Source organism: Mustelus asterias, chromosome 9 (assembly GCF_964213995.1).
Source record: "Mustelus asterias chromosome 9, sMusAst1.hap1.1, whole genome shotgun sequence".
Classification (NCBI taxonomy): domain Eukaryota; kingdom Metazoa; phylum Chordata; class Chondrichthyes; order Carcharhiniformes; family Triakidae; genus Mustelus; species Mustelus asterias.
The window spans coordinates 52,424,610-52,443,200 of NC_135809.1; the positions used below are offsets into that span (position 1 = coordinate 52,424,610).

General features: G+C 41.3%; 1 protein-coding gene across 2 annotated transcripts in view; it reads left to right on the forward strand.

The window, feature by feature from the left end:
- Positions 1-18,591, forward strand: part of LOC144498690 (A disintegrin and metalloproteinase with thrombospondin motifs 20-like) — a 417,617-nt gene that overhangs the window by 20,109 nt on the left and 378,917 nt on the right. For both annotated transcript variants that reach the window (XM_078220194.1, XM_078220195.1), the window contains exon 3: positions 3,074-3,239. In XM_078220194.1, the coding sequence (XP_078076320.1) occupies positions 3,074-3,239 (166 nt within the window). The remainder of the gene's footprint in view (positions 1-3,073; positions 3,240-18,591) is intronic.

Below are 18,591 nucleotides of genomic sequence, written 5' to 3' on the forward strand. Positions count from 1 at the left end.
AAAGGGATTTTTTTGGGGGGGCTGAATCTCAAGTCTTCTAACTTTTGTGTGGTTCATTTGGTTTTACTGAGGGGGAGGTGGGGATGTTGGGGATCAGAAGAGTAATATTTGTCAGTATCCTATTTTAGGCTAGAAAAATAGTTTCTTCTAATGTTATCTGAGCCTCTGATACATTTCAATTGATATCTGACCAGTGCGGCTTTTCAAAGAGTTTTCTTTACCTCAGACTGCATTAAATTTGAGAGGGGTCTCTGAGAGTGTGCACTTGGAATATATTGGTAATCCCTGAGCAAATACATTTCTTTCTAACTGAAATACACTTTAATCTGTTTAAATGCTACCTTTTTAGAATTTTAGGCTGTTTGGCATTGATCTTGATTTGTTTTGGTTGGCTTTAAGTTAGACAAAGGCACGACTGAGCAATTTAATCTTTATGTTGTTTCTTGCCAGTTTGACAAAAGCGACGAGGGAGAAAGCAGAACAATATCCAACTTAGCAATGGACACAAAAGAATGCCATGTCCTGGTTTGTTTGAAAACCTGCAGTATAATTGGAGTGAATGTAGCAGTGCCTTTTTACTCTGAACTGACAATATGGGTATGACTATGATGACCATGTACCCAGACACCTGGGGGATAATGGGAGTGGAACCAAAATATTGTGAAGCTCCAGTGACGGGCTGAGGGGGGGCTGATGACATCATCACTAGCTTACCTTTGAAGTCTGCTTGAAGAATTCTTCAGCACAAAGCACTGTCCCAGCTGTGACTGAAAGGTTGAGTTTACGGACTCTAAGTGCTGGTGAATTCATTTTCACTTTGCCTGGAGCTTGTGCGACAATGCCCTCTTATTAAGAGAATGTTAGGATTAATCAATGTGGTAAGAATAAAACTTGCATTTTTTTCCCCCTCATTGTATGTGTTTGTGCCCAACCTGATGTTTTGTTCTCCAATATAAAGTGCAGGATAACGTGCCTGCTCTGCCATTCAATGAGATTTTGGCTGATCTGATGGTGGCCTCGCCTCCAATTTCCTACCTCAGCGCACCCACCCCCCCGGCCCCCAACCCCAACTCCGTTACAGAACAGTGCCAGAATTCTACTGCCCCGCCCACCAAGGAATTGGAGCCGGCGAGGGGCGGACAATGGAAATTTCCATTGATCTTGGGTGGAATTTTCGGGTCGAGCGAGGCTGTAAAGTCCCGCCCCAAAATTCTGTCTAATTGAGCCTTGAATGTATTCGATGACCTGGCCTCCACCGTTCTCTGTTGAAAAGAATTCCAAAGACTGATGACTCTGAGAGAAGAAATTCTTCATTGTACCATTCTTAACTGGGAGACCTCTTATTTTGAAACCTTGTCCCCTAGTTCTACATTCCATCATGAGAGGAAGCATCCCCTCAGCATCTGGCCTTTTAGAATCTTTTATGTTTCGATAAGATCACCTCTCATTCTTCCAAACTCCAATGAGCTTAGACCACACCTGCTCAAACTTTCCTTATAAGTCAACCCTTTCATCTCAAGATTTAGCCAAGTGAACCTTCTTGAGATGGTTTCCAATGCAAGGATCATACATGAAACCATGCGGTAGATTTCTAAATTCATTTTGGACTGAAAATCTAATATAGAACAAAACCCGGAGGAAGACATTTTCTGGCAATTATTGTAGAATGATAAACATGAGTTCAAGATCATAAAATGATTCCAGCACAGGAGGAGGCCATTCAGCATTGTGTATGCGCCAGCTCTCTGAAAAATCAAAAGCCCCTGTCTTTTCCCCATAGCCTTGCAAGTATATCTGCATATTTTCTTGTTGCAATTGGAGGCATCTTCTTGTAGTATGTCTTCACCCCGGTTGCATGACAAAAACGCATGTTAAGCATCTGCAACATAAACACCATGTTCCTCTCTTTCACAGCCAATTATATTCTGTAAATCTTTGATTGAAAACCAAAAGTATCACAACACTGTCTTGTGTGACTAAGTGTCATAGTTATAAAGATTTCATTTACGTCACATGAGTGGGGTATTTGTCATCATATCTTAGAATACATATTGCCTTGTTGCATGTTATTTATAGTTCATTTTCTAATAAAGATTATTTTAAGAAATCAGTAGAAAGAGCCCTGGAATTTTCCAATGTGGCTGTTCCCTTCATAAAGAGAAATCTTCCCACACTGGCTGGAAGATGCATCTGTGGCAATAGCATTTTTTTATTTTTATTTACAATTTTACTACCAACAGGAAATGAGGAAATCTTCCACAATTGTTTGCTTCAAGCACAGATTGTTGTTTTGTTTACTTTTTACCTGATCCACGTTTACATGTTGTTAAGAGCTGTTGCATTCCATCTCATTGGAATGAAAAGGAATCCGACATTGATGGTGAACTGTAAACTCTCTCGCTATACCAATGCTTTAACAATTGTTATCTGTGACAGATTCTCCGTGTACTTTTACCAGGCTGAGATTTTATTTTTAAGATATTTGTTAGTAGGTAGGATACAACAAATAGTAAGATTTAAGTATTAATTTCGAATGTTTATTTGAACATTTTAAACTCAATATCACCACCAATACAAATAGTCAATAGCTCAAAACCTCCACAGACTCGTGTGTGTATCCTACGAAGTACTTGATGCATTTTTAACTTCATCATAGTGATTGGAGCTAAGTGTTAGCTGGGGTGATGGGAGTTCAATGTAGTGGAGTGTATTGTCTTTTGCCGTTGTGGTCAGAAGAGGAAATTATAAAAACAAGGGTGGGCACCTGAAGTACTTCCGCTGTTATCCAGGCTCACTGCCCAACATCATGTCCCATTTTCTGACTCGCATTCCTCGGCTAGAGCTCCAGGAGTGCAACTTTTCTAAGGTTATCCGAAAGGGCCTTTAATGATTTGATTTCCCATCAGACACAATCCCATTGCGGTAAAATGTTTTTGTATAATATGTTACTTTCCAGCACCCGTTGTGGTGTAGAAAAATGCTTTTGTTTCTTTGTAGTTTAAACAGAGTTGCTCACCATTCTGAATGAACAGCACGTTTGGTGTTAAATCCTTGTTCTTATTACCTGTGACAGATGGGCACTTTTCATACACGTGATGGACAATATTTTTTGGAACCTCTCCTGAAACCAGATGGAGGTCAATATGAAGATGAGCACAACAAACTGCACCTCATATACCAGCATGGAGCACTGAATAATAATGGCTTAGGGAAAACTTCTTATCCGTGTGCAACCTCCGGTAGGTGGGAATGCTTCACTTTTTAAAGGATACTTTGCTTTTAAAAGAAATGTGTGTACTCTTTTTACCTTCAATATTGATGAGCTGACACAGCGAGGGTGATACTTAGTCAACTGTGTCTTTTGGAGTTGTTCTAGGCAAGTCTGATTCTAACTGCACCCTGCGTTCACACATGTGCACAGTCAGCAGGAATTGTGTAATAGTGATTAGCAGTGGAAACCCTGGCCAGCATTCTGCTTCCTGACTGCAGAACATTAAACCTAGTCTGTCCCCACCCTGCCACCAGCTAGGTTCAGCTGGCCATTGGAGCACAGACTGGCAACCTGAGACCTTCTCAGACAATGTGGCTTAGATACTCACTGGCTGAATCATTGGGAGTACATATGAAATAGGCCATTCGGCCCCTGTACCCCACTTTAAATGTGTATTACCCAACCTCTATAGAAATCCCCATCATGCATGGAGGCAAGACTGGGCCTATGATAACTGTAAAGAAACAACTGGCTTATTCATGAAGCCCTATCTGAATGTTATAATAGTCTGAAACTCCTTGGATTATTAAGTGTTTGATCCTTTGTCCCATTCTGTGCCTTGGCACAAGAAAAATAATTTTTAGGCTAAAGACATTAGTTATCGCCAATGGTTTTACAGGTAGTTTGGATGCAAGTTAATTTTCTCTTCAGAGAAAGATCATAAGACACTTTGTATTTGAAAGGTCTTTCAAGTTGTAATCAACCGACAGATTAAACTGAGCAAATACGGATTATTTATATAGTTATTTGTTGACTTTGGGTTTGGAACTACATTACAAACGATGATTTATGGATTTGAATACATGTACTCTTTTGACCGCGGGTAAACATTTACCAACAAGACCTGAATTTGAAACCTGCAAAAGTGTTTGAAATCTCGAGCCTTTGAGACTACAATAAGATGTAACTTTGACTTTTAGTACAGGAAGGTTAAAACATTTTGATGTAAAAAATTGATTTGCCAAATGTTGTAATTTAGTTACGAGTCTCTCCAACAATCCTCTTCATGTTTGAACACAAAGTTTAAGCTCTTCAGACGTGTGGATAAAATAAATATCTACCATTGATTGACTTCTTTTTGGTTCTTTTTCAAGTTTGGCAGAAAAAGCATATTTGAAGGATTTTAAACCATTTCCTGGGGATTAAACACTTGACTATTTTTGAATCTTAAATATTAATAAACAATATTAAAAAATTACCAATTGAAAATCCAATACAGGCATTATGGCCCAAATGGTCTCTTTCTGTGCTGTAAGAATCTAGTAACCTTTTTCGATTGGCAAGAAGTGGCCCATTTGATATCTGTGAGATACAGTGCAAAGATACCCCCTGCCACACTGATTAAACACGTGGATAGGAAATCTGAGTGTACTTGGTCAACCTGAACGGAGACTTCTGCTGGATGAGGATTGTCTGCAGTTTTTGGAGACACTGAAGAACCTTCCAACTGTCAGGAAAGGAGGAAGACATGGGAAGCAGGGGCCCAGCGGTTGAATGAAATTGGAAGAAACTGGCAGGGGGCTTGGAAAAGAATTAATGGCATTGAGTGAGTTGCCAAATAAACAATTGTACTTAATCACTGAGCTGGAGGTGCAACTGGAGCAGGATCAAAGACTTTAGATTTTTAAATGCAGCTGAGGAGAAAGTCCTGCAATGCTTCCTCTTGGGCACGGCAGAGTGTGGGAAAATAGTGTAACAAACTCTGGTAAGTGTCTTGTTTCTGATATTGTGCACCAATGTTACTTTTTCAAATTTAAGCGATACCATAGATACAAGTGTTTGCAATATAAACCGTCGTGATGTTTATGAATATACAATTTTGAAGGATACAAATATTTAACAAAGTGGTACAATGCCTTCCTAATGTGGTTATTTCCTTCAATGTAGAGAGAATTCTGACCTTTCTGCTTGAGCTACAAATCACTTACTTGTACGCAGCTGGCTAACTTCCTAACGCAAGCTCAGAAATCGACAAAACCAACTATACCAATCTATAAGTGGAGGAGCCCATTGGAGAGAGCAACCTTCTGAGTAGAGAACAGATTCGCTGTGTGATAGAACACTTTTAAGTCCCATGTATCGAAGGACCTTGGGCAATCAGGCTTTGATTTGCATGGGGTCCAGTATCATTCAAACATCAAAGTGTCTGTTGCAGATTTTGGTGGCCCATAGGTAGAGCAACTTGGGGACTGGGGAGAGGTGATTTTCATTTTTCAGAACTGGATTGCCCCCACCTGGTTTACGGAATATGCTGGAGCTACAGTTACACTCTTGGCCCAAAAGCTAAACCAGTCTTTCAATTTAAAAACTGGAACACCATCTGTGTACAAGTAAGCCATTTGTGGCTCAACCAGAAGGGTCAGAAGTCTCTACATTGAAGAAAATAACCACAATAGAAAGCCAATGTACCACTTTAAATTTTTGTATCATAGAATCCTTACAGTGCAGAAGGAGGCCATTCAACCCACCGAGCCTGCATCGACAACGGTCCCACCCAGGCCCTATCCCCATAACCCCCACGCATTTACCCCGCTAATCCCCCTGACAGTAAGGTGCAATCTAGCATGGTCATTCAACCTAACCTGCACATCTTTGGACTGTGGGAGGAAACCCACACAGACATGGGGGATGGGGATGGGGGGTGGGGGTGAGGAGAGGAGGAGGAACGTGCAGACTCCACACAGACAGGACCTGGAGGCCGGAACCGAACCTGAGTCCCTGGCACTGTGAGGCAGCAGTGCTAGCCACTGTGCTACCGAGCCGTATCCTTCAGAGATTAACAGTATTGTATATTCATAAACATCATCATGGTTTAGATTGCAAACACTTGTATGTAATGTATCTCTTGAATTTCACAAAAGTAACGTTTGTCCACAATATCAAAAATGAGACACTTAGCAGAATTTGTTACACTATTTTCCCACACTCTACCATGCCTGAGAGAGCACTGCCAAAGCTGAGGACAGTCGGACAGTTTTCAGTTCAGTGAGTTGAATGGCCAGGTTGGGATGTCCGAGTTGAGACACAGGAAGTACAATGGTGCATGGACTATGCTACTGCACTAGTAATTCAGAAGCTGGGCTAATGATGCAGAAAGTGAGTTCAAAACTCACTATTACAGTTTGACTATTAACTGAATTTAAATAAAATTAAACTGAAGTTATGAAGAAACAATTTCATGAATGCCTTTTTAGGGAAAGTAAACTGTTGACCTAACTGAGTCTGGCCGAGATGTGACTCCAGTCTCACATCAACATGATTGACTCTCATTTGCCTTCTAAGTGGCCTAGATGAATACTCTGATGCACCAAACAGGGCCACTAGGGTGGGGCACCAGATACTGGCATGCCTGCGTAGCAAGATGGTATATATTTAAAAATGTGCTGTGCTGAGACTCACACCAGCCGTTCTCAAGCATAAGCAGCACCATATAGAATCTGTCTGTGGATAATACAAGAAGGATGTCCTGATATACAATCAATGCTTCTGACCAAGGATGAAATCAATTTTTTTCCCTAGATAGAATTATGAGCCCAATTGGAAAGACAGTGTTCATAAGAAGATGAGAAATAGGGGCAGACATTTGCACCATGGCTGACCTTCAATCTCAACTCCACTTTCCCAGGCAATCCTCATATCTTTTGCTAACTTTCCAGACTCTCAATCTACCGCTCTCAACCTTGAATATATTCAATAACTGAACATCCACAGTCCTTTGGGGTAATGAATCCCAAAGGTTCGCAACCATCTCTGAGTGAATAGCTTGCCAACTCAATGCTAATTGATTGATCTCTTATCCTGAGACTATGCTGCGTAGTTCTAGACTCTTAGCCATGGGAAACAACCTTTCAACAGCTACCTTGATAAGTTCTCTTAGAATCTTTACACAGGGCAGCACGGTGGCACAGTGGGTAGCACTGCTGCCTCACAGCTCCAGGGACCCGGGTTTGATTCCCAGCTTGGGTCACTGTCTGTGAGGAGTCTGTACATTCTCCCCGTGTCTGCGTGAGTTTCCTCCAAGTGCTCCGGTTTCCTCCCAAAGTCTGAAAGATGTGCTGGTTAGGTGCATTGGCCATGCTAAATTCTACCTCAGTGTACCCGAAAAGGTGCCAGAATGTGGGGACTAAGGGATTTTCACAGTAACCTCAGTGCAGTGTTAATGTAAGCCTACTTGTGACACTAATAAATAAACTTGAAACATTGAAAATTTTTTACATTTTTCTAATTGTCATTTTTCTAAACACCAGAGAGTACAAGTCAATTGTGTTCGATCTCTCCTCATAGGCAACTCTCTCATCCCCGGAATCAATCTGGTCAACCCAAACTCTCTTCATGATAGTCACTTGCTGAAATGACTATCATGGTGAGACATTGTTTTTGAATAGGAAAGCTCCCATAGAGTAACACACATCATAAATTCACAAATAAATAAATTGGTGTGTGATATCTCCTATTTTCTTCAGTTATCTTTAAGATCTATAGAAAATTAAACCAAGCGAAATAAGGGAAATTATTTTTTTTCATACAAGTTATTGGAATGGCGTTTTCCGATTTACATGGTTTAAAAGTATTAATTGATGTATTTAAACTTGAGTCTGCTGTGAATCCCATTTGCTAAACATGATAATGTATAATGGCAACAAGTTGGGACACAATGGGATAGTTTGAAAGGTTTACCAAAGGAAAACATTCAATTGCCACAGTGGTGGCAGCAATCAGGCCAGTAGCAAGTTAAAATGGAGTGGGTGAAATGTGTAGCTCTTCCCACCTGCTGCAGCTCCCCCCCCCCCCCCCCCCCCACCCCTGGCCAAATCCCAAACCTTTAACTTAACAGCTGTCCTTGCAGTAGGCTATAGACTCGATAATTGATGCGTTGCAGCTTTTAAAGAGACATGTGAAATCCAGGGAATTCAGCTGAATCAACATTAGGAGATGTGCATGGCAAATTACTTGGGTATTTAGGAGCAGGGTCCATGTCAACTGACATACATCTATAGATGTTTAGAGGTGATCCCTATTTCAATGTGTATGTGATTAGTCACACTCGCTTCTTTGGGAAAATGAACTAGTGTGTAGAATTTCTGCTGTCTTCAAGTTTCAAGACCCTGCCGTTAAAGCTTTGCTAACTTGTATACAATGTGACATTGAACTGTGTGCAATCCAGTCTAATCTTTCCCAGGAGTTTGGAAGGATGCCATGACAATGAAACTTGCAGTTCCCTTAGCTCTTGTGGAGCAGAAGATGTATTGGTGTTAACTGATCCACTGACAAAATTTGGAGCAAATATCACCGGCCAGTCAAATCTCTAGAAATGGAGAGTAAAATTGGGTGGGATATGGAATAAGTGACTGTACCACCCACTTTGTGCCTGAACTAGTACTGAAGCTCTAGAAGTTGAAGGGCAGTTTCTCAGCAGTTAGAAATGGATCACTCTGTGTTGGCATTGCTCCAGTTCATTGTTTACATCAAAGCATTGGCTATAATCCCATGGGAACCAATAGTCCATTGACAAGTGTGAGCTAAAACAGTTGGGTTTGGCCATCCTATTCAGCCCTGGTGGACATGGTCTGATGAATGTCCAGCAGAATTAATGCGGTGTCAACGTGCTGTCTAATAACACTCCTGTGATTATCTTCGGATAATTTTTATTACATTGTATTATATAGATGGAGGTGTTGTTGAATATTACAACTTGGTGTGGGAATCCTAGTTAATATTGTTTTCCATTTGCCTAGATCATAGCCACTTGATACCACTAGAATTGCATCAACAGATTGAAAAGTCAATGGACTTTGGCTGGGCTGTCACAGCCCCCATGGTGGGTCTCACGATGACAGGACCTGAATATCCCAGCTGGGATCTCAGGCTTTACTGATCTGTCAGTCCCATGTTTGGGTGATGTGCTTTCCTGCTGGGCAGTTACTGTCCCAGTTATTATTTTGTAAAGGTTTCACCACCTCTCCACGTGGTTTGTTTCTGCAGGTTAACGTTGCATCTGAATGTTGATAGGGGGCTTGTCTAGATCCAGGCTCATCAAACTGTCTTGTTTGCATCCGCAGACCACTGTATTGAGTCAAATAGTTGTAATGTGATAGCGTGCAAATGGGAAAGAAATGCAGAAATGGTACATGGTGCAATTGAAGCCACTGAACAAGAGAATTATTTTGTTTTAAAAGTAATTTTATTTATTGGTCCATTTTTAAGTACAAGAATACTTGCAGGAAAGTTTGCAAGGTTTCTTGATGCAAGTACATATTTGAAAATGGTGGGTAGTATGCTGATTATTTTTGCAAAGAACAATTATATATTAATTCATTTAGTTAGACATTGCTGGCAGGGCCACCATTTACTGCGCATCCCTAATTGCCCTTGAGAAGGTGATGGTGAGCAACCTTCTTGAACCATTGCAGTCCATGTGGTGTAGGTACACCCACAGTACTGTTGGAAGGGAGTTCCAGAATTTTGACCCAGTTACAATGAAGTATATTACTTGGAAGGGAATGTGAAGGTGGTGGTGTTTCCTTGTACCTTCTACCCTTGTCCTTCTAGACGGTGTATTATTATCTGTTGTTAGAAAGTAGCAAACATTTATTGACTATTTACAGAGATGAACTTTAGCAAGACTCCATTAGATCCTCCTTCTCTCAGGTTCCAATTGCATGTGATTTGACATCACCTGACATCATCAATGAAATGTTCTAGCTATTAGCATAATGGCTTTTAACCCTTTGTACTACACCTCCTCCCTTCAAGTTTTTCATTGTACCTATTAACATTAACTTTATTCTCATCCTACTGCGCGCACACACACACACACACACAGAGTGTCTCTCTTATGGCAGTGGCATCCATCTCCAACTGTGTTCTCTGCTCTCTTTGAGAATGTGTAATCTCTTCATAATCTTCTCTTTGGAAGGTATCAACCTCCACAGACAGAGATGTTTGCTTCTGGTCCATCGCATGAAGTGACCAGAAAGTTTGTACAGCTGAAGGGGGTCTATAAACTTTGACTGCTACAACGAACGAAGTATTATGTAATGCTCATTCATGAAAGAATCAGACAGATGAAGAGAAGGATCAGGACTGTTCCAAAGAAAATATGATGATTGTCCTGCTAATACTGTGGAAACTCCTTTTTCTATAGGTAGGGGTTCAGCTTTCGCACTCTCTCTTCAGTGTTAGTCTGCTCCTCAGTGTGCCTGAACTTCCTCACAATGTGTCCTGTCACCAGCATCAGCAGTGAAAAGAGACATGCAGAGGCAAAATGCACCTTTGTGTCCACCTATGACAATAGGATCTGTGGTAAACATCTCTGGTTTTAATCTCTAGATTTAACTTCAGATTCAAACAATAGCGGGATTTGTTTGACGACAGTTACAGTGACAATAGTAAGAGTCTCTTGTCTCGGTTCCTCATTGTGCAAATGAGTTTGTTGTATGTCATTAGTGTCTTTAGCAGAATGTATAGACAGATTTGCCTCTTTATCCCCCTCAGCAGATGTATCTGGGCTATTATTTACACTGTCCTCGAAGTACAGCAAGGTTCAGATATCCTCCGACAAATCATCAATATCAGTGACATCTTGGTTATCATCCTCTTCCATTCATTCCCAAAAGAACAAATAATAGTCTTGAATGTCACCGTGCTGCTGGCCACCTTCATCCGTGGTGCACTGGTCTCCCCCTCATCGAGCCCTTCATTCAAGGGAATTGAAAGATTTACAATGTCCTCCTGTGGCTGTAGGGATGGAGCGTTGTCTATGAAGGCTGATTCACAACCTTCTGAGTCACTTAAGTTTCTGTGTATAAAGAAGATGTAAAGCTAAACAAACTTCTCTGCTCAACAAAGAACAATGTTGATTAAGAATGACATACTATTATAACCAAATGTAGCAGTCACTCTCGTCAAATGCAATGAGTCCAGCACCATGAAGTTGAATGGTGAACAACTGGAGAAGTTCAGACTTTAGCCATAGTGTGGTATCCCAGAAAATGGACACTCCTCCAATGTCCTGTTTAAAAATTAGTCTTCCGGCCAATAACTAGCTATCTGCATGCCAGGAATACTCTTGTGCCACTTTACCTGAGAAGAGTTTAAAGTTCATTTATTAGTGTCACAAGTAGGCTTACATTAACCCTGCAGTGAAGTTACTGTGAAAATCCCTCGTCGCCACATTCCAGCGCCTGTTCGGGTATACTGATGGAGAATTTAGCATGGCCAATAAACCTAACCAGCATGTCTTTTGGACTGTGGGAAGAAACTGGAGCACCCGGAGGAAATCCACGCAGACACGGGGAAAACGTGCAGACTCTGGACACATAGTGACTCAAGCCGGAATTGAACCAGGGTCCCTGGCGCTGTGAGGCAGCAGTGCTAACCATTGTGCCACCATGCCACCACGTGCACTAAGAATCGGGCGGCACGGTAGCACAGTGGTTAGCACTGCTGCTTCACAGCTCCAGGGACCTGGGTTCGATTCCCGGCTTAGGTCACTGTCTGTGTGGAGTTTGCACATTCTCCTCGTGTCTGCGTGGGTTTCCTCCGGGTGCTCCGGTTTCCTCCCACAGTCCAAAGATGTGCGGGTTAGGTTGATTGGCCATGCTAAAATTGCCCTTAGTGCCCTGAGATGCGTAGGTTAGAGGGATTAGTGGGTAAATATGTAGGGATATGGGAGTAGGGCCTGGGTGGGATTGTGGTTAGTGCAGACTCGATGAGCCGAATGGCCTCTTTCTGTACTGTAGGGTTTCTATGATTTCTATGATTTCTAATACATCCTGTTTCTGTTTCTTGGACACTTCCTGATTGACAAGGTCTGCTTGAAATGCTTGATCAGTAAATGGAAATTACCTGCAGGGAATTCCAGGCCGGAATGGTTTCTTGGATAAGTTTTGACTGTCTAGATGGGTTAGAAAAGAATTTCCCAGTTTTTTTTCCCTCTGGATTTTCAAGCTTTGTTTTGTTTTGTTCAATCCCAGGAAATCAGGTGTTTTGAGTAGGGTGCAGAATGTATATATTGTGTAACACAAAGTATCAAAATTGTATGGGATATATTGGATGGATCAGTGGGGCTTTATCTGCTGATCATTGTTCATATATTTCCAATGTCTCCCAATCAAATCCCTTCATGGCCCTTATCACTCATTACCTTTGTGAGTTCCCCAGTCCTACAACCTCTTCCTCCCCCGCATTCCCCCATCACAAGGAGTCTTACTCTTGTGCCTTTTGCTCTCCTTCTAGCCCACCAACAGTGGACAAACCATCAGTCTAAGCTCTGGAATCCTCCCTTATATCTCCTCTTCAATATGTTCCTTAAAATTGACTTATTGACCAACCTCTAGAATCTACTCTTTGCCTCAGTATCCATTTTGCCTCTATGATGCATTTGGAATGTTTTTCTAAGTTAGGCACAGTGTATAAATGGAAATTGTTTTGCTTCTAATTCTGTTATTGCTGTGTGCCATGTTGCTATTTAAGTTTCCATTCCTTTCTTAACGTTATAAAGCTAATGCTCAGAGTGGACAGGGCAAGCCCAAACACCAATTCAAATTGAATCCAATTCATGGTCCCCACAAGAGTGATATACAAGATCTAAGCTGACAAAAAGAGACATTGCACCATATCTTGGGCTTGATCTGAGAAATGATTTTTATAACAAGAGTATTGCATTGTATTTGCAGTACAGAAACAGGCCTTTTGGTCTAACCAATTTGCAACTGATGCAGCTTCCACCCAGGCAGCACCTTGGAGTTGATTTTAACCCTTTTTGCAGATGGGTGGTTTACTTGCTCGCAACATTATTTGTGCCATTTTGAATTTTAGCTTGCCGGGTACTGGCTGGAGTGAAGTGCTCAGCAAAGCGAATGGAACAGTGCAGGTTGGGACATGAGAGAACCCAGTGCCTAAGCAGGGAAATTATAGTTTACCTTCTGCCAGGGTGAAGCAGGCAGCAGAGATCCTGTCGAGGGTTGCCATGGACCATTTTTAATCTTTCCCCATCAATAGCTCTGCACCTTCTGTTCATGTCCATTCTTTTCTTTGTCAAAAGGGATATTTTCAAACTTAAGCTTAGTTCATTCAAACAAAAAAAAACTTCTGAAATGTATACATTGGACCACAGGACATTAATTATTTTCCTACTTGGTGTGGACCAGTGACGTGTTACTAAATATTTGCATAAAGGGAAAAATAATTTTAGCTTGTTGCAATCTTTGATTTATGTTGGCATATAAATCATGGCAATCTTTGTCAAGTGAGTCATAGAATGCGGATACTGCTTAATGGATTGTAGGAAGATAAATGGATAAAGGCAATTGCTTTATTGACAGCTTGGCTCTCATTTGGAGAGCGGTTGACAACCGAGTGACAGATAAGACCCCTGCAGCCGCCATCAAAGAACAAAATTTACGCATAAAAAGGACTCCGGTTGGAGCTAAAGTTGTCCCGAGTCGGTGGCCTCAGACCTTTTGTGAAAGATAGCATCTGTTTTAAGATGAAATGGTAAGGTGGCTTTGAAAGAAGGAAGAAGAGCTCTTCCCTGTCATTGCCAGCATAAGACTACTTCCCAACCATTGTTAATAGGATGTGACTGAGGCTATAGTCCTGACCTTTGACTTGCTGTTTGCACACTGATCCTTATCTGAACATGAGGGTTCCTCTTTTTTCCCGTTTCTCAATAAGCGGAACAAAACATGGAAATGATAAGAAATTGGCTTACGTCTACCTAAATACAGAACACGTCAAGGAAACAAATTTGATACTCACTGTGCTCCAAGATATATATATAATATATAAAAATGTATTTATTGTTAAACTTGTGAATAATCACCAAGTCCGCTTAATAGCTTAGTTAATCCTTATAATAACTACATAACTCGCAGGGATATAGATTTCTAAAAACCTTTCGAAGAACATAAATGTATGTGTTTACAATTCTTAATGGCTCAAAAGGTAAATGCAACAACAGCTGGCATAGAACTTTCTGGAAATATTCAGCATCACAGCAGTGCAAGTTGGGAGGAGTGCTAGTTTGTTTCAGTGGAAAATTGCATGTACTGGGGGTATGCTGCTTTCATGTTGAAATGTCTCTGCACAGAAATTTCCTCAATCATTTGCCTTGCTTCTGAGATATTTCTGCTGAAACTCTGTGCATGGATGGTGGATTGATATAATTGAGCAACCAAGTGCAGGATTTAACAATTCCTACTGTTAAGGTTGGCAGTTATATATATTATATATAGTTATATAACCAATAGTCTCATATGGAGAGAGATGCACAAGATCCTATGTGGACTACACTTCACCTTGCCCCAACATGACTTCTAGTGTCTACTGGCATGTTTACCGTTTTGCTTTGTATTTGAACTGTAATATGGTATGTATATGATTCATAACCAGCTCCCACCATTAATTTTGCTTTGATTTGCTGACTGACAAAGATTCAGTAATATGTACTTTAGCGTCATGTCACTCCCTGATTTCTTGAAATGTGTTCATTGGAAAAATTCCTTTCTCATTTGCCTATTCTTCCAAAATATCATCCCTTCCTCTTCGGTTGAAGTCTTACCCTGTACCTGCTTTTGGTGACTGAGTGGAAAATTATAGCACATTTTTCTTAAGAGTTGGTTGGTTATAACATTATTGGCTGCAATGACAAAATTAAAATGGTGCTGAAAAACAAATCTTACAAATGACAAAAATTAACTCACTTTTTTACTTTAAATGTTGCAAAGCATTCCAAGATTCTTTATGAAGTGGTCAGATCCAGGATAAATGGGGAGCGAAGAGATGTGTTGTCCAAATGGAAGTTTCAGAGGATTTGGAAGCTTGTGCAGTCTTGCATCTGAGTACTTTCAGGAAGAAGTTTGACAGTGTTGGGCAGGAAGGTGATACAGTGAGGGAGGAGATGGTGTCAGTTTAAACAGGAGTTGGGATAGTGGATGGTGCACGCAGTGATATAGGGTTGAGGCAGGTTGCAATGCTGAGGAGGGGGAATCATTGAATGGATGAGGATTTTGAACACGATGATTTTTGAACTCAATACAATCGAGTAAGCAGAATATAGAGCAGAATGAGATTTTTTTCGATCACGAGGGGTCACGGGCTCAAGCTGAGAGGGGCGAAGTATAACTCAGACATCAGAGGGACGTTTTTTACACAGAGGGTGGTGGGGGCCTGGAATGCGCTGCCAAGTAGGGTGGTGGAGGCAGGCACGCTGATATCGTTTAAGACTTACCTGGATAGTCACATGAGCAGCCTGGGAATGGAGGGATACAAACGATTGGTCTAGTTGGACCAAGGAGCGGCACAGGCTTGGAGGGCCGAAGGGCCTGTTTCCTGTGCTGTACTGTTCTTTGTTCTTTGTTGTTCTTTGAGTGTGGGTTTGCTCATCATTAAATATCCTTGAGAAAATGCTAGTGAGCTGCTGACTTGAATAGAGACAGAAACCCTCAGAACATTCAAAATAAACTTGTGTGTGGCATTAGACTGAATAGCATATTTTCCGTTGGCATGGATACAGTGGGCTGAATGGCCTCCACCTTTACTTTTAAATCTATCTTCTTGATTTTATTCAGATTTATTTCATGAAATTTCCCAGCTGCCATAGTGGGTTTCAGCTGATTCTTTCAGATTACTGCTCTAGTAGCGTTACCACTACACTACCATTCCCTGTGTAATCAGTGAAATTCGGGATTAGTTAGGATGTGTCTTGGAAGGACCTCAGTAAGAAGAACGTTGGAAAAATCAAGTTTGGAGCTGAAAAGGAGAGGGAAAATGAGAGGTGGAAGTTACAAAAAAAGCACAGGAAATCACTCCTTCAACCCATTTAAACACGTTTTCACCCGGTTGTGGCGCTGAACAAGGGCTTGTTTTGTGTCAAAGCACCATTAAACATAAAATGTTGGCAGGTGGAAAATAGTTCTTCCTTAGAATTAGGTGACAAACAGTCAGAAAGTCTGCTTGCCCAGTTTCATGAACCCCGGCCCCAATCCTATCATCCATGCTGCTAAAACCAATAGAGCAGGTTTAACAATCCACCTCTATATTTGTTACTTTCACCTATCTATTTTGTTACATCTAAAGGAAGGGTCAACAGCCTGGTCTGAGATTTCTTTGAGAGATGGTTTATAACTTGCCACTATAAGACGTGCATGAGGTCTTCAGACTTTATTAATATCCTTTTGGGAATGTGCTTGCCCTTCACTCTAAGTGTCTCTATAGCAGGTGGCCTGGTCTGGACTGGAAACTTGCCATAAGATGATTTGGCACAGTCTCCGGTTTCCCCACTGGGTAATGGGAATGTCTGAGCTCCGATACAGTGGCGAATATTAAACTTTGATTGCAGGGAGGCGGGCGAAGAGGGTTGCAAAGAGCAGTATTGATTCCATTAGATAACAAAGATGTCACAAAGGTTTGCAGTCGGCTTTGAGTACCAAATTAATATTCCCCCCCGGAGGGAAGTGGGTGTTGCAGGAAACCATAAACCTGTCTGCTTCCTTCGCTCAAACAGTTCTTGATTAGAGGCCAGTGGACTATGATTATAATGCAGAGGTGTGTTTACACCCCGAGGTCCTCTTTGTAAGTGACTAACATTACCTTATCCCAGATCTGTTTTTGAGGGCTGAAGTGTAGTTTGAGTTTTTGCAGCTAACTAATGTATTTGAGTATTTTTCATCATCTTTTCATTATCATTATTAGTTTAACCCTATTAATAATTCCTTAACTACTAACTCCTGTAACCTGATGAATATATTAACATATGAAAGTCCTTGTCCTCAGTATTTCCATAGCAATATCCAATCTTCACTTCAGAAAGTAAACAAAATCAAACTGCGGTAAACTATCCTACACATTGGAGGAAATAAACCATAGTTACTATTCACCCATTGGAGACTTCAAAACCCTCTGTGATTGGATCTGATAGAACAACATTACAAGGACATTTGCATATCCATTCATTTCACCTCCTTTCCTGAATACTCTTCAATGAGTCTTTCTGACATTTTGCCAAGTGGCATTAATCCGAGATTGGTATCCCTCCGATGTCTGAAATATCATCCAGACCAACCCTCTGAGAAATCTGCACTCTTCCTATTCTGGCCCATTGGGAGTCACTTTCTTCCCTTGTTCAGTCAATATTGGTACCTGTCTAGGCCCCCAAGCTCTGAAATTCCCACCATTCACTTCTCCAGCTCTCTCTCCTCGTTTTATTTTATTTGTAGGATTGGGAAGTAGTCATAGTTTGACATCAAGTTTAACAATCCATTCAACCGCTTTAGCTGGTACAGTGTGAATAGTTGTGATGCCAACAGCAATGGATGTCTCATGGCAAAAGTGACCGATAGACTGACTTGGATGGCCATAGTCACAATTTCAGCTGTTCCTCCCCATCCATTTGTGGAGCGAATGGCCACATCTTCCCTGGCCCATCGTCAAGTGTATTCCAGATTTTCCGTGGTAGGTTTAAACCTGGGGCTTCACCACTTGTCTTGGCATCTGGAGGTGTTGCCAGCAGGTCAATATTCATTTAAGAGTGATGTCAAGATAACTTTGACATCGGGTTGTGGTTGGCCACAGAACTGGACATGAAATTCTTCCCTGGCTTTTAGGTTGTTCAGGTGAAAGCTGAAACAACAGTCTTGGCTTTGTTTGGTCAAGGTCTCCATTTTCTGAAACCAGTGTCCAGAAAACATGGATCTTTGGTGAGTGGTTTCTCAATGTCCTGAAGTTCTTTAGTCTGGAAATCCAGGGTCAGGTCATCAGCATTTGCAAAGTGCTGTGATTTTGTGGGAAGGAGGTTATTGGTAAATATGTTGAGGAGAACCAGTGCGAGGACTGATCCCTCTACAGGTCCACAGCTGGCTATGGGTGGGCGACTGATTTAATTTCCGCTGATTGTACACTTGATTCATTGTCAGATTTTCAGAAAGCCGATGATTTTGATGAGATTCTCCAGGTTTAAGATGTTGCTTAAAAATCCACATCTCTGACCAATCGTTTGGTCACGCGCTCTTTCTTTGCCTCGGCTAATTGACTGCACTTCTCTGAAGCAGCTTGAAATATTTTACTGTATTAAAGGTGATCTATGATAGCAAATTATTGAATTATCAAAATGCATAGCACAGAAGGAGACCATTTGGCCCATCATGTCTGTGCCAGCTGTTAAGTAACCATCCAGCACAAATGTGAAATGGACTCTATTGACATTTCATTGTATTGTAATGGTCCCTCATTCACATTCAAATAACTTGGCTGTCTCAAACACTCCCAGTGTGAAAAGGCACCACACATGATGTTTGGCAGGCTAACACACCGTTTTATTT